Source organism: Micromesistius poutassou (genome assembly GCF_964030765.1).
Source record: "Micromesistius poutassou genome assembly, contig: SCAFFOLD_1069, whole genome shotgun sequence".
NCBI lineage: Eukaryota > Metazoa > Chordata > Actinopteri > Gadiformes > Gadidae > Micromesistius > Micromesistius poutassou.
The window spans coordinates 1-15,000 of NW_028176848.1; the positions used below are offsets into that span (position 1 = coordinate 1).

Below are 15,000 nucleotides of genomic sequence, written 5' to 3' on the forward strand. Positions count from 1 at the left end.
AACCCGTACTAACCCGTACTAACCCGTACTAACCCATACTCCATAAGTCCCTCTGGTTGCTGCATGCTATCCATTGAGGACTACCTTTCCCACTGCTGGTTCTGATCAGGGTCCCCATGGCTCTGGTCCGGCCCCAGGAGCCCTCTCCTCTGGGGGGGTCCCAGGCGTCCTCTCCTCTGGGGGGGTCCCTGGCGTTGCTCAGCACCTGATGTGGCCTGGAGGTAATCTGCCTGCGACTGAAGGATCAGAGAACACAGGTTGATGAATGAAGAAGTTATTTAAACATCGGAGCTTAGGACACATTTTAATTATTGATGTCCAAATATTTCCTCATGTGTCTTAATATGGACTAGATATTGTCACTTTGAAAATAGTTAAAAACAACAACATGCAATTACTCTCAAGTCTAGCCAACACATTTCAGCAGCCAATAATTAAGTACACATACATTTTACATTTATATTTACATTTAGGGCATTTAGCAGACGCTTTTATCCAAAGCGACCTACAATCAGTACATTTGTCAGAAGAAGGTTAAACAATATATGGCTGTGGGTACAGTAAGGACGTTCATAGACCCAAGTGCAAAGCACTAACCATCACTAGGTTAACCCATTCCCCGTATACACTAACCATCACTAGGTTAACCCATTCCCCGTATACACTAACCATCACTAGGTTAACCCATTCCCCGTATACACTAACCATCACTAGGTTAACCCATTCCCCGTATACACTAACCATCACTAGGTTAACCCATTCCCCGTATACACTAACCATCACTAGGTTAACCCATTCCCCGTATACACTAACCATCACTAGGTTAACCCATTCCCCGTATACACTAACCATCACTAGGTTAACCCATTCCCCTATACACTAACCATCACTAGGTTAACTCATTCCCCGTATACAACAGAGAGAGCTAGGATAAGATGCTACACAACTAAGAATTACAACTAAGTACGACACACAGTGTGTAGGAGGGGGGGGGGCTATGCAGAGTCTAGGTGAACTCTGAACAACTGAGTCTTCACAACTTCCACACTATTGATTAGCTCATCAAGAAATGCCAGACAAAAATGTATTTTTATTAGAAGATGAAAATCCTGGCCATTGACCATATTCCACATACAATTTCATACATGACAAATCAGTACAATAACGAGACACGTCCAGTTGCTGAATTAGTCAGCACTAATTAAACTCCCTCAGTTGAATTAGTGTGTCCAATGATGTGTCAAATGATTATTGATTGGACCATACTACGTTCAGTCAATCTATGGTAATGTAAATCAATTCTTATTTAGCTAATAAACATAAAAAAGGAGAATAATGCATACAGTGGCGGCACAGCGAGGAGCCATCAGCCTTTCTTCTCACCACTGTGCAGTGAGCAGCCGTCGTCTGTGTCACAACAACCAGTCCAGAGTTTAGAAACGCCCTCTTGTTCTACCGCCGTCACACACTGTCTATTACCTCTTTACATTAAAAAAATGAATGTAGCGCTTAAAAATCTGGATAGTGTTGGATTTAAGGAGCTCTGTGCTGACGCCGCTATACATAGAGTGAAGGGGGGGGGGGGGGGGGGGGGGGGGGGGCGCGCTCTCCCAGTCACATGACCCCCTGGACCCCCCGCCTGTCCCGGATCATTCCACTCTTACTCCGTGAGGTCGGCTGTTGCTATGCAGGATGTGTCTGTGAGATGACACATATGGGTTGCATATAGAAGATATTAACATGCATTTTTGGGCTTCATTCATTAATTTGTGATTCATAAACCATTTGAAACTTTCATACGGAAACTGCCTCTCCATGGAGCCGCTCCACGGCCAAATGGATTCAGAGGAGAAGCCAGGGTGGAGGTCCCCAGAGACTGCAGAGAGCAGAGCTGCAGACCAGGGGCTCAACACACAGACCACGTCTGTCAACAGCTGGTGCTGTTCTGCTGCACCTGTCTCCGTCACTCCCTGCCTCACCTCGTGCAGAACGTGTCAATAGGCCCCCACCGCCCTAACCCCACCCCACCCTAACCCCACCACCCTAACCCCACCGCCCTGCTTCCTGTTATCATCGCCGCCTCGACGCCGGCTCTCGTTCCCCTCTTTACAACCTCTGCCCCCCCTTCCCTCCTCCCAACCCTACTTTAAATAGACGCCCCAAAATAATGGGACATACTTGAGCCTTGTTGGGTGACTGCCGACAACTTGACTAGATGATGTCACCATTCGTTATTAATCCACTCTTAAACAGTAAGAGGGCCATATCATGTTTTCTTCAAGAGGAGCCGTCCATTCTCCGCCTCCTCTGATCAAATCAACGTTAACGCGAGTACCCCCCCCCCCCCCCCCCCCCCCCCCCTCGCAGGAATGCCTGCAATGGAAACCCATCCTGCACACACCCCTTAACCACAGCCACTGGAACCCCATGTTCTCTGCACACACACACACACACACACACACACACACACACACACACACACACACACACACACACACACACACACACACACACACACACACACACACACACACACACACACACACACACACACACAGCGGTAAATCTGTGCTGAGAATGTCTCACTCCTAGCTGCCAACATGCAGGCCCGTTGTCACTCTGTTACCGAGTTCTCTCACTCAGTACGCACTGGGACCAGGGGCCCCACCACTCCAACACCCCCCCCACCAGGGGCCCCGCCACTGTCCACAGCTCAGTGACACCAACACCCCCCCCCCCACCAGGGGCCCCGCCACTGTCCACAGCTCAGTGACACTATGTAGCACTAATGACACCCCCCCACCACTGTCCACAGCTCAGTGACACTATGTAGCACTAATGACACCCCCCCACCACTGTCCACAGCTCAGTGACACCAACACCCCCCCCCACTGTTCACCACCACAGCCTCACTATGTAGCACTAATGACCCCCCCCCACTGTTCACCACCACAGCCTCACTATGTAGCACTAATGACCCCCCCCCACTGTTCACCACCACAGCCTCACTATGTAGCACTAATGACCCCCCCCCACTGTTCACCACCACAGCCTCACTATGTAGCACTAATGACCCCCCCCCCCCCACTGTTCACCACCACAGCCTCACTATGTAGCACTAATGACCCCCCCCCACTGTTCACCACCACAGCCTCACTATGTAGCACTAATGACCCCCCCCCCACTGTTCACCACCACAGCCTCACTATGTAGCACTAATGACCCCCCCCACTGTTCACCACCACAGCCTCACTATGTAGCACTAATGACCCCCCCCCACTGTTCACCACCACAGCCTCACTATGTAGCACTAATGACCCCCCCCGCCACTGTTCACCACCACAGCCTCACTATGTAGCACTAATGACCCCCCCCCACTGTTCACCACCACAGCCTCACTATGTAGCACTAATGACCCCCCCCCACTGTTCACCACCACAGCCTCACTATGTAGCACTAATGACCCCCCCCCACTGTTCACCACCACAGCCTCACTATGTAGCACTAATGACCCCCCCCCACTGTTCACCACCACAGCCTCACTATGTAGCACTAATGACCCCCCCCCACTGTTCACCACCACAGCCTCACTATGTAGCACTAATGACCCCCCCCCCACTGTTCACCACCACAGCCTCACTATGTAGCACTAATGACCCCCCCCCACTGTTCACCACCACAGCCTCACTATGTAGCACTAATGACCCCCCCCCACTGTTCACCACCACAGCCTCACTATGTAGCACTAATGACCCCCCCCCCACTGTTCACCACCACAGCCTCACTATGTAGCACTAATGACCCCCCCCCCCTGTTCACCACCACAGCCTCACTATGTAGCACTAATGACCCCCCCCCACTGTTCACCACCACAGCCTCACTATGTAGCACTAATGACCCCCCCCCGCCACTGTTCACCACCACAGCCTCACTATGTAGCACTAATGACCCCCCCCCCCACTGTTCACCACCACAGCCTCACTATGTAGCACTAATGACCCCCCCCCACTGTTCACCACCACAGCCTCACTATGTAGCACTAATGACCCCCCCCACTGTTCACCACCACAGCCTCACTATGTAGCACTAATGACCCCCCCCCACTGTTCACCACCACAGCCTCACTATGTAGCACTAATGACCCCCCCCCGCCACTGTTCACCACCACAGCCTCACTATGTAGCACTAATGACCCCCCCCCCCACTGTTCACCACCACAGCCTCACTATGTAGCACTAATGACCCCCCCCCACTGTTCACCACCACAGCCTCACTATGTAGCACTAATGACCCCCCCCACTGTTCACCACCACAGCCTCACTATGTAGCACTAATGACCCCCCCCACTGTTCACCACCACAGCCTCACTATGTAGCACTAATGACCCCCCCCCACTGTTCACCACCACAGCCTCACTATGTAGCACTAATGACCCCCCCCACTGTTCACCACCACAGCCTCACTATGTAGCACTATTTTCATTTGATGATTTTTATAAAAAGACCTGAATTCTTTGTAATAGCTCTTTTACAGATTTGCCACTACAGTAAATTATGATCAGATTAGGGCTGCAACTAACAATTATTTTAATAATCGATCGAATATTCTTTCAATTAATCAGATAAAAAAAATAAACATTTGTAATTGCTGCATCTTTATTCAAAAACTGAACATTACTTCAAATTCACACTGAAGTGTAAAAACAACAGGTTATTGCTCCGACGTCCCTGAGCTATTTAAAGTAATATTAAATTATTTAAAAAAATATTAAAACATAACTGTATGATATACATTTATGTATATATCTACAAAAATGAAAAGGCTCCTTTCTTTTATAAGGTGCACAAAATTTGTTTTTCAGTTGTTTAAAAGTGTAAAGTAAATAAAGTAACACACACGCACGCACGCACGCACGCACGCACACACACACACACACACACACACACACACACACACACACACACACACACACACACACACACACACACACACACACACACACACACACACACACACACACACACACACACACACACACACACACACACACACACACACAGAGAGACGGCAAGGGCTGTGATTGGTCCTCAATCATTTACGGAATCACTTTTCCCGGTTTGACTTAGCACCTTATTTACTTGTACATTGTTTACTTTCCACATTAAGGACCTACAGCGCGCGGAAGGCTGGCTGTGGGCGCGCATGAAGCATGGACCTGTAAACGCCTACGAGTGATTCATAATCGCGCGACTCAACGAATCGATGACTAAATTCTTTGCCTTTTAGTAATCAATTTTTAACGATTTTATTGATTCGTTGTTGCAGCCGTAGATCAGACACAATATGAAACACTGTCACGGAGCGTTTAGAATTGGCACTGCAATCCAAATTCACAATAGTGCAATACGGCCAATAGGGTTGTGCCGATGGACGATGTCATCGTCCATCGTGGTGGCTGACCGACATCACGATGGAGAGCCTCCATCGTGATCAGACACACACTCATCCTCCTAGTCTCTTCTATGGTTAACCTTAAAACTTAACACAGGGATTGCTCTGTAAATTAAATTAAGAATATAACTAATGCATATGCATTCTATTTTAAATACGGTAGCCTGATGCCAGCGACGTGACTTCCGCGATCTGATCGCATTTCTCGAGGCAGATTACACCGTGGCATGTCGCCAAACTACGACTGGAGGCTGGAGAAAACGTACAGCGAAGCAGCAGCCTCGCTCCGTGAGGTCCTGTCCTTAACGGAGAACGTTGCCGTCACCACCGACGCTCGGACAGCGTTGACTACGAGGCGTTCGTGACCGAGACCGCTCACTTCTTTACTGACTGGTTGTGCAGAGTGCGATCCTGCAGACCCGCTCAATGCCAGAGAGGCACACTGCGGAATACACGAATGTTCGTTTCCAAATATTTATTTAAAAACGAAAATATCTGTTTTAGTGCCTGTGTGTGTGTGTTAAATTAATGGTTTTATATCTTAAACAAATTCCGTTGCAAATAGGAGGCGCGCAGCATCAATATCCTAACTAAAAAAAGTTAGTCGGCCAACGCAGACACATTTTGCAGATTGTAAATTGACATGAGACATTGTAAACGTTCACAATCCTGCTCTATGCTCTGTGATGTTTTGTTTATCATCATTTATATTAACTTCTGCGAGGCGCATAAAGTGGTCATGTAGATCGGTCGTCTGCCCGTCTATTGTATAAGGGTTCTATATATAATTGGCTCATTCATTAATTCCCTCACTCTCCACCTCCAGCTGGTGTGTGGTGAGCGTTCTGGCGCTGATTGGCTGCATCACCCAGTGGGTGCTACACATCGGTGGTGGTTAGTGAGGTCCCCCCTTCACTGTAAAGCGCTTTGGGTGTCTTGAGTGTCTAGAAAAGCGCTATATAAATTCAATTAATTATTATTATTATTATTATTGTGCGGATCAAACATGAGCAGATCACAACGTCAGTCGTGCCCCTTGGCTGTCCACTCTCATCAGGTCTAAATCCAAAAATTGCCATAAAAGTGAAGTAGTAGGCCTACCCTTTTTAGCAACCAACGCCGTTGTTTCAACTCTTCTTAAGTGGAAGCTACTGTTTTTTTTCTTTACGTGAAATAACGAAATTCTAGTTTTTAAGTAGAATGATGTAAAGAGATAGTAAAAAGTGCTTCTCCCCTTGTTTGAGCAGGCTTGGATCATGGAGCTCTTTAGGTTGAGTAGAATCGACTACAACCTCAGTGGATCCTATAGCTTCAGCACGCTGTGTTGGTTTCCTATCTGGTATCCTGGGCTACTCAATAATAATCAATCAATCAATAATAAGTTTAAAAGGAGAACATACTGTCTGTGACGTTGTTGGCGGTGAAGTGAGTATTTCAACTTAGCGTGTTTCCTTAATTTCTGATGTCATATCACTGTCATGTTTTGATACTGTACGTTCAATTTGTTACATGTTGAGTCTGCCTAATGCTTTATAATCAGTGTTCCTGATGTGTGAGTGTGCTTTGTGCTGCAGAGTAAACATAATTCACTCCATTATGTTAGTCTAATAGAGATGCTATCACTTGAGCAATGGTATGACTGACCAGGGGCCAGTTAGGTAAGGGTCTAAAACCTTTTTTTCCTTACATTAGCCTAGATTGTCTATTCACAAATCGGGTTCCCTATATAGTACACTACTTAATAACCACTATGCAGCTTAATAGAAGTGTGCATTTAAGTGGTTTGTTTAGTGTGGGTGCATGACGTGTGTATGAATCAGTGGAGGAAGATCCTCCTTAACATTGAATAAAAAGTGTGGATGGCCCAGACTGTACTGTAATGAATTAATGCCCTTAAATATGACTACTTTAATGCCTTTGTATATGTAATGTTCGTTTCCCTGGGTAAAGGGAAAAACATTAACACCCCCTATCGCCTATTGAATATTACTTCGGGGAGGACGTTCCTCCCTCAGCCTTCATTGACTCCCATTCATTTCTCGGTCTTGTGTCTTCATTTTTCTTAAAACAATTGTAGCTGAAAATAAACATAGCCAAATTACAACCAATAGGGCAAAAATAGGCCCAATGATAGACCCAGATTTTTTAATTTAGTTTTACAAATCAAGAGCAGGCCTGATTTGACTAATTGGCTTTGCATCCTTTCCTTCTGCCCTTGTAGTCCAAGACATGCTGCCCACCAGCTTTCAAAGTACAATGCTGCCACTGGTGGATTTGTATACATTTTATTCACATAATTATCCCTCCCAGCTATTTTGTAGTTTACCAAAACACCCTGAAATAACTTGAGTCTCACAGACTTCTGCCACCATACGCCACTAACAGTCCAAGCAGGCCAACGGCAACCAAGCGCGCAGTCCTTCCTCCCTCACTCTAAAAACCAGCAGCCGCCACTGGTATGAATCAAGGGGAGAATCGGGGGTGTGTCCACACATAACAGAGGATCACTAGTCCTGTACCATATGTTCCAGAATGTACACCGTTACATGTCCTGCTATTCCTGTACCAAGTAAAAACAGCTTTTATGTCCCAGAGAGGCCCTGGTCCATACGGTGCTAGCAGTAGCGAACCGGGACTCGTAAATCTTGGCCCTCGGCCCTTGACCCCCCTTTCCCGTCGCGAAAAAAATAAAAAAAATGAACATGCAACGAGTAAACAGCACGGAGAGAGAGAGAGAGAGACCAAAACTAAAAACAGCTCTTCAGCCAAATGCAAATCCTGCTGACAAATACTCGCTACACCATGCAAGCTGTGTGTGCACACAGTAGAATATATTGACGTATATAAAGACATATATATATTACAGCTGATCACTTTAATATAATGTCACTGGGCCACTTTATAATGTATACTGTTTATACAGTTGCCCTGTTTGTCCTTACTTTAGTATTTACTTCAGCATCGATTTCTGTTTTCCTTAGCACTTACTTACACACAATTGTAAGTGTATTGTATTATATCCTGTGTCTTCCACTGTTGCTGTGCTGTAACAAAGGAATTTCCCCTCAGAGGGATCAATGACGTTTTATCTATCCATATCTTAGGCGGGTTCCCCTCTGGTCAGTAGGATATTACACATACTTTATAGAACCTTTTCCTAGCAATGTTATTTCAGTTGATGACAATCCGTCACACACAAAAGCGGCAGTGTGATTTCTGTGTGGGTGATTAGCATTGCATTGCACAATTTTCCAACCACTTGTTTGCTTTGTGTTCATTGGAAGTAGGCCTACTCTCATATATGAAAGCTGTGTGTCTTCGGAAACTTTAAAGGGGTGATATCATGCTTTTTTGACATTTCCCTTTACTTTAGACTGTTATATGACGTATACTTGTTTTACGTCTGCTAAGCTAGAAAAATAAGTCAGAGCCAGGGGGAGGACTCGCGCCCTCCAAGAACGCCCCCCCATAAGTGCGTGAAACAGCTTGTTTGCACTCAAACTTTACTTCCGTAACAGTGTGACAGACTGTGGGCGGGGCTGAAGAGGTCCCGGCGACCCGCAATGTTTACAACTTCTTGGGGGTGTGAATTTGCCGACACACGTGCAAAGCATTTGACCAAATGCAACAGAGTCTTACAACGGGCTGCTGCTGTCTCAGTGTACAACGGGCTGCTGGTGTCTGTACAACGGGCTGCTGCTGTCTGTACAACGGGCTGCTGGTGTCTCAGTGTAGGGCTGCTGGTGTCTCAGTGTAGGGCTGCTGCTGTCTGTACAACGGGCTGCTGGTGTCTCAGTGTAGGGCTGCTGGTGTCTCAGTGTAGGGCTGCTGGTGTCTCAGTGTAGGGCTGCTGGTGTCTCAGTGTAGGGCTGCTGGTGTCTCAGTGTAGGGCTGCTGGTGTCTCAGTGTAGGGCTGCTGGTGTCTCAGTGTAGGGCTGCTGGTGTCTCAGTGTAGGGCTGCTGGTGTCTCAGTGTAGGGCTGCTGGTGTCTCAGTGTAGGGCTGCTGGTGTCTCAGTGTAGGGCTGCTGGTGTCTCAGTGTAGGGCTGCTGGTGTCTCAGTGTAGGGCTGCTGCTGTCTGTACAACGGGCTGCTGGTGTCTCAGTGTAGGGCTGCTGGTGTCTCAGTGTAGGGCTGCTGGTGTCTCAGTGTAGGGCTGCTGGTGTCTCAGTGTAGGGCTGCTGGTGTCTCAGTGTAGGGCTGCTGGTGTCTCAGTGTAGGGCTGCTGGTGTCTCAGTGTAGGGCTGCTGGTGTCTCAGTGTAGGGCTGCTGGTCTCACCGTTCGTAGGTCTTGCCGTGGTGGTTCTTCCTGGGACGTGTATCCTGGAGCTCCTCCGCTGGACTGCCTTGGCGGGGCCGCTTGGTGGTCTGTGCCTCCTCTTTCCTCTGCGAGCCGTATCCGTCCTCCACCCATTCCTCCTCAGGGGAATGCTGGCGCTTTGAGCGCCGCATATCTGCCAAACAAGGAGTGAGACAAATTGTTCCCAGGGTGCAGCATAATAAAACACTATCCCCAGTTAAACAGACACTCAAGTAGGCAGTTAAGTACAGACTGGGGACTTGACTCGTGGTCAGACAACCTTCCACCTTTAAATCTGTTTTTGTGGCGGGGGAATGAGATAAATATTGGGGCTTCTTATAGGAATATAATATCAGCATAAAGATACTATTAAGAAACCAACCAAGTACATTGAATAAAAATGTCTTCATAGTTCTTTGTCATTATGACTATGAATAATATGTGTATTGCTTGGTACTGTCTATACTAGTGAGTCTGTACACATTAGTTTGTAAATATATATATAAAAAAAACAAAGGGGTTAAAACAGCAAGGGTTTGAGATAAAGAAGAAAGGAATCTGCTCATGAATCTACACTAAAGAACCAAACATGGATTAACAGGTAACCCCCCTGAAGGGTTTGGTGCCTCCACAGGTCTGATGGGTCTGTCCCCAGTACCAAACACAGGTCTGATGGGTCTGTCCCCAGTACCAAACACAGGTCTGATGGGTCTGTCCCCAGTACCAAACACAGGTCTGATGGGTCTGTCCCCAGTACCAAACACAGGTCTGATGGGTCTGTCCCCAGTACCAAACACAGGTCTGATGGGTCTGTCCCCAGTACCAAACACAGGTCTGATGGGTCTGTCCCCAGCACCAAACACAGGTCTGATGGGTCTGTCCCCAGTACCAAACACAGGTCTGATGGGTCTGTCCCCAGTACCAAACACAGGTCTGATGGGTCTGTCCCCAGCACCAAACACAGGTCTGATGGGTCTGTCCCCAGTACCAAACACAGGTCTGATGGGTCTGTCCCCAGTACCAAACACAGGTCTGATGGGTCTGTCCCCAGTACCAAACACAGGTCTGATGGGTCTGTCCCCAGCACCAAACACAGGTCTGATGGGTCTGTCCCCAGTACCAAACACAGGTCTGATGGGTCTGTCCCCAGTACCAAACACAGGTCTGATGGGTCTGTCCCCAGCACCAAACACAGGTCTGATGGGTCTGTCCCCAGTACCAAACACAGGTCTGATGGGTCTGTCCCCAGTACCAAACACAGGTCTGATGGGTCTGTCCCCAGCACCAAACACAGGTCTGATGGGTCTGTCCCCAGTACCAAACACAGGTCTGATGGGTCTGTCCCCAGTACCAAACACAGGTCTGATGGGTCTGTCCCCAGTACCAAACACAGGTCTGATGGGTCTGTCCCCAGTACCAAACACAGGTCTGATGGGTCTGTCCCCAGTACCAAACACAGGTCTGATGGGTCTGTCCCCAGTACCAAACATCAAGGTGGCTGGAGGCCGCGGAGCCCACTTTAACAGTCAGTGCGTTTACATGACACTCAAGAAAGTCTAATTATTTGGTTAGTCCAACTATGATTGGATTATTAAGATGCATGTATACACCTTAGTTGAGCTAAAGTCGAATCGAATTGGGTTTCTCATAGTCTAATTAAGACCCCTAGATTATTCGACTGTTAGTCACATTAAGTGTGCGCATGTACGGAGTGGGATTGGATTATGCGTTCTGCGCATGCTCCAGATCTTTTCCGAGGGCCGTGAGCCAGAAGTAGAAGGAGACGATAGTCGTGTTGTTGTCGCCGTCGGAAAATGAGAAATGATTTATTTAAAAAGGTGCCGCAGAAGATGGAGGAAGCCAGTGAATGTAGTTACCCCCTATAAGAATTGTGTCCCGGCCGTGAGAGTGCGCATGGCATGCATTCATTAAAGGTGGAAGCACACGGACACTAAGCTTCGATTTCACCCAAGGCTGAATTAAAAGTATATATTTTTTTTTAATGTGGGTCATCAACAAGGTTGTAAAGTAGTAACTTCGTCAAAATAAATGTTTTTTTTCTCCCAACATGTTTATGATCTTTATTTATTCATTGTGCCGCGGCGGGGAATGTATACGGACGGGCGGCGGAGGGGCTGCTCCGGTGGGAGAAAGATGTTTTCAGCAGACAGCTGTCAACTTACTTCGGGTCGGCGATTTATTTAAAAAGCTGGCGCAGTAGATGGAGGAAGCCGGTGTCGTGCCAATGTAGTTACCCCCTATAAGGAGTGTATCATCATCAACATGCATTCAGTACACACTACGCTTCGATTTAACCCAAGGCTGAATTCAACATGCATTCAGTACACACTACGCTTCGATTTAACCCAAGGCTGAATTAAAAGTACTTTTTTTAACTTTTTCGTTTTTCTAAATGTTGCTCATCAACAAGGTTGTAAAGTAGTAACTACGATCTTTATTCATTCAAATGCCGCCTGAGTTTGTTGTTGCTGGTGACGTAAAGAGGTCAGCCGGTGGCTCTATTACCACTAGTTGAAATGGGCACAGCGCCACCTATCGTACCGGGGCATGACACACTTCGGCCAATGAATCGATTTACTCACCACCATGTATACTCAGACAATTGCAGTTGTCCAATTGCGGAGCATAGACAAACTGTGGCTTTAATCAGATTAAGCTGTGCATGTAAACGTACTGAGTGTCATGCAGTGGAAATGGTGTACTCTCAAGATCTCTCCGCTTTCGAGATTTGCTGTGAACAAATCTTCCAATGTTGTATCCTATGCAGTAACCTTAGTATTCACTTATGTCCTCTTGGAAAACAAAATGATAAGTTGTGGCTACGCTGCAAAACAAGCTTCAAAATTAACTTTGGGTGTAGCTTCGTTTTAAACATGGAAAATCCACCATGGACAAAAGTATCGACACAATAAATTTAATAAAATATTGATTCGCTCTGCATATCTGCTGGCATAAAATAATGTTATCAAGTGTATTACTAATGTTAGTAACGTTATTAATATAGTGTATGCTTAATGTTACTAACGTTACTAATACAATTAGCACTAATTAGTTACTAACGTTAGTAACGTTAATAACATAGTGCAATACTAACGTTAATAACAGTGTATTAGCATTACTAACGTTAGTAACGTTAATAACGTAGCGACCCAGCAGACTATGGGGGGGATTCATGAGCGTTAAGGAGTTGCCCTAGTTCAGCCTGATAGGCCAGTGGGAGAGGGGACAGCTAGCCAGTGTTCGGTGTCGCCATATGGTTTTGGGCACTCCTCCTCTAACCCTATAAACCATGGTTCCACCCTAACCTAACCCTATAAACCATGGTTCAACCCTAACCCTATAAACCATGGTTCCACCCTAACCTAACCCTATAAACCATGGTTAAACCCTAACCTAACCCTATAAACCATGGTTAAACCCTAACCTAACCCTATAAACCATGGTTCCACCCTAACCTAACCCTATAAACCATGGTTCAACCCTAAGCCTATAAACCATGGTTCCACCCTAACCTAACCCTATAAACCATGGTTAAACCCTAACCTAACCCTATAAACCATGGTTCAACCCTAAGCCTATAAACCATGGTTCAACCCTAACCCTATAAACCATGGTTCCACCCTAACCTAACCCTATAAACCATGGTTCAACCCTAAGCCTATAAACCATGGTTAAACCCTAACCTAACCCTATAAACCATGGTTAAACCCTAACCTAACCCTATAAACCATGGTTAAACCCTAACCTAACCCTATAAACCATGGTTAAACCCTAACCTAACCCTATAAACCATGGTTCAACCCTAAGCCTATAAACCATGGTTCAACCCTAACCCTATAAACCATGGTTAAACCCTAACCTAACCCTATAAACCATGGTTCAACCCTAAGCCTATAAACCATGGTTAAACCCTAACCTAACCCTATAAACCATGGTTAAACCCTAACCCTATAAACCATGGTTAAACCCTAACCTAACCCTATAAACCATGGTTCAACCCTAAGCCTATAAACCATGGTTCAACCCTAACCCTATAAACCATGGTTCCACCCTAACCTAACCCTATAAACCATGGTTCAACCCTAAGCCTATAAACCATGGTTAAACCCTAACCTAACCCTATAAACCATGGTTAAACCCTAACCTAACCCTATAAACCATGGTTAAACCCTAACCTAACCCTATAAACCATGGTTAAACCCTAACCTAACCCTATAAACCATGGTTCAACCCTAAGCCTATAAACCATGGTTCAACCCTAACCCTATAAACCATGGTTAAACCCTAACCTAACCCTATAAACCATGGTTCAACCCTAAGCCTATAAACCATGGTTCCACCCTAACCCTATAAACCATGGTTCCACCCTAACCCTATAAACCATGGTTAAACCCTAACCCTATAAACCATGGTTCCACCCTAACCCTATAAACCATGGTTCCACCCTAACCTAACCCTATAAACCATGGTTCCACCCTAACCTAACCCTATAAACCATGGTTAAACCCTAACCCTATAAACCATGGTTAAACCCTAACCCTATAAACCATGGTTCCACCCTAACCCTATAAACCATGGTTCCACCCTAACCTAACCCTATAAACCATGGTTCCACCCTAACCTAACCCTATAAACCATGGTTCCACCCTAACCTAACCCTATAAACCATGGTTCCACCCTAACCTAACCCTATAAACCATGGTTCCACCCTAACCTAACCCTATAAACCATGGTTCCACCCTAACCTAACCCTATAAACCATGGTTCCACCCTAACCTAACCCTATAAACCATGGTTCCACCCTAACCTAACCCTATAAACCATGGTTCCACCCTAACCTAACCCTATAAACCATGGTTCCACCCTAACCTAACCCTATAAACCATGGTTCCACCCTAACCTAACCCTATAAACCATGGTTCCACCCTAACCTAACCCTATAAACCATGGTTCCACCCTAACCTAACCCTATAAACCATGGTTAAACCCTAACCTAACCCTATAAACCATGGTTAAACCCTAACCTAACCCTATAAACCATGGTTCCACCCTAACCTAACCCTATAAACCATGGTTCCACCCTAACCCTATAAACCATGGTTCCACCCTAACCTAACCCTATAAACCATGGTTAAACCCTAACCTAACCCTATAAACCATGGTTCCACCCTAACCCTATAAACCATGGTTCCACCCTAACCTAACCCTATAAACCATGGTTCCACCCTA

The 15,000-nt window shown here is 46.3% G+C and overlaps 1 protein-coding gene across 1 annotated transcript in view; it reads right to left on the reverse strand.

Moving 5' to 3' along the window:
• Positions 1 to 84: 84 nt before the first annotated feature.
• The window catches only part of LOC311377526 (uncharacterized protein), a gene marked incomplete at its 3' end in the record, with an annotated part of 15,544 nt that continues 628 nt past the window's right edge, over positions 85 to 15,000 (reverse strand). Inside the window, exons 2-3 of the mRNA XM_084491393.1 lie at positions 9,730 to 9,904; positions 85 to 236 (exon numbers count right to left, since the gene is read on the reverse strand). Of these exons, the coding sequence (XP_084347519.1) occupies positions 85 to 236; positions 9,730 to 9,902 (325 nt within the window). The remainder of the gene's footprint in view (positions 237 to 9,729; positions 9,905 to 15,000) is intronic.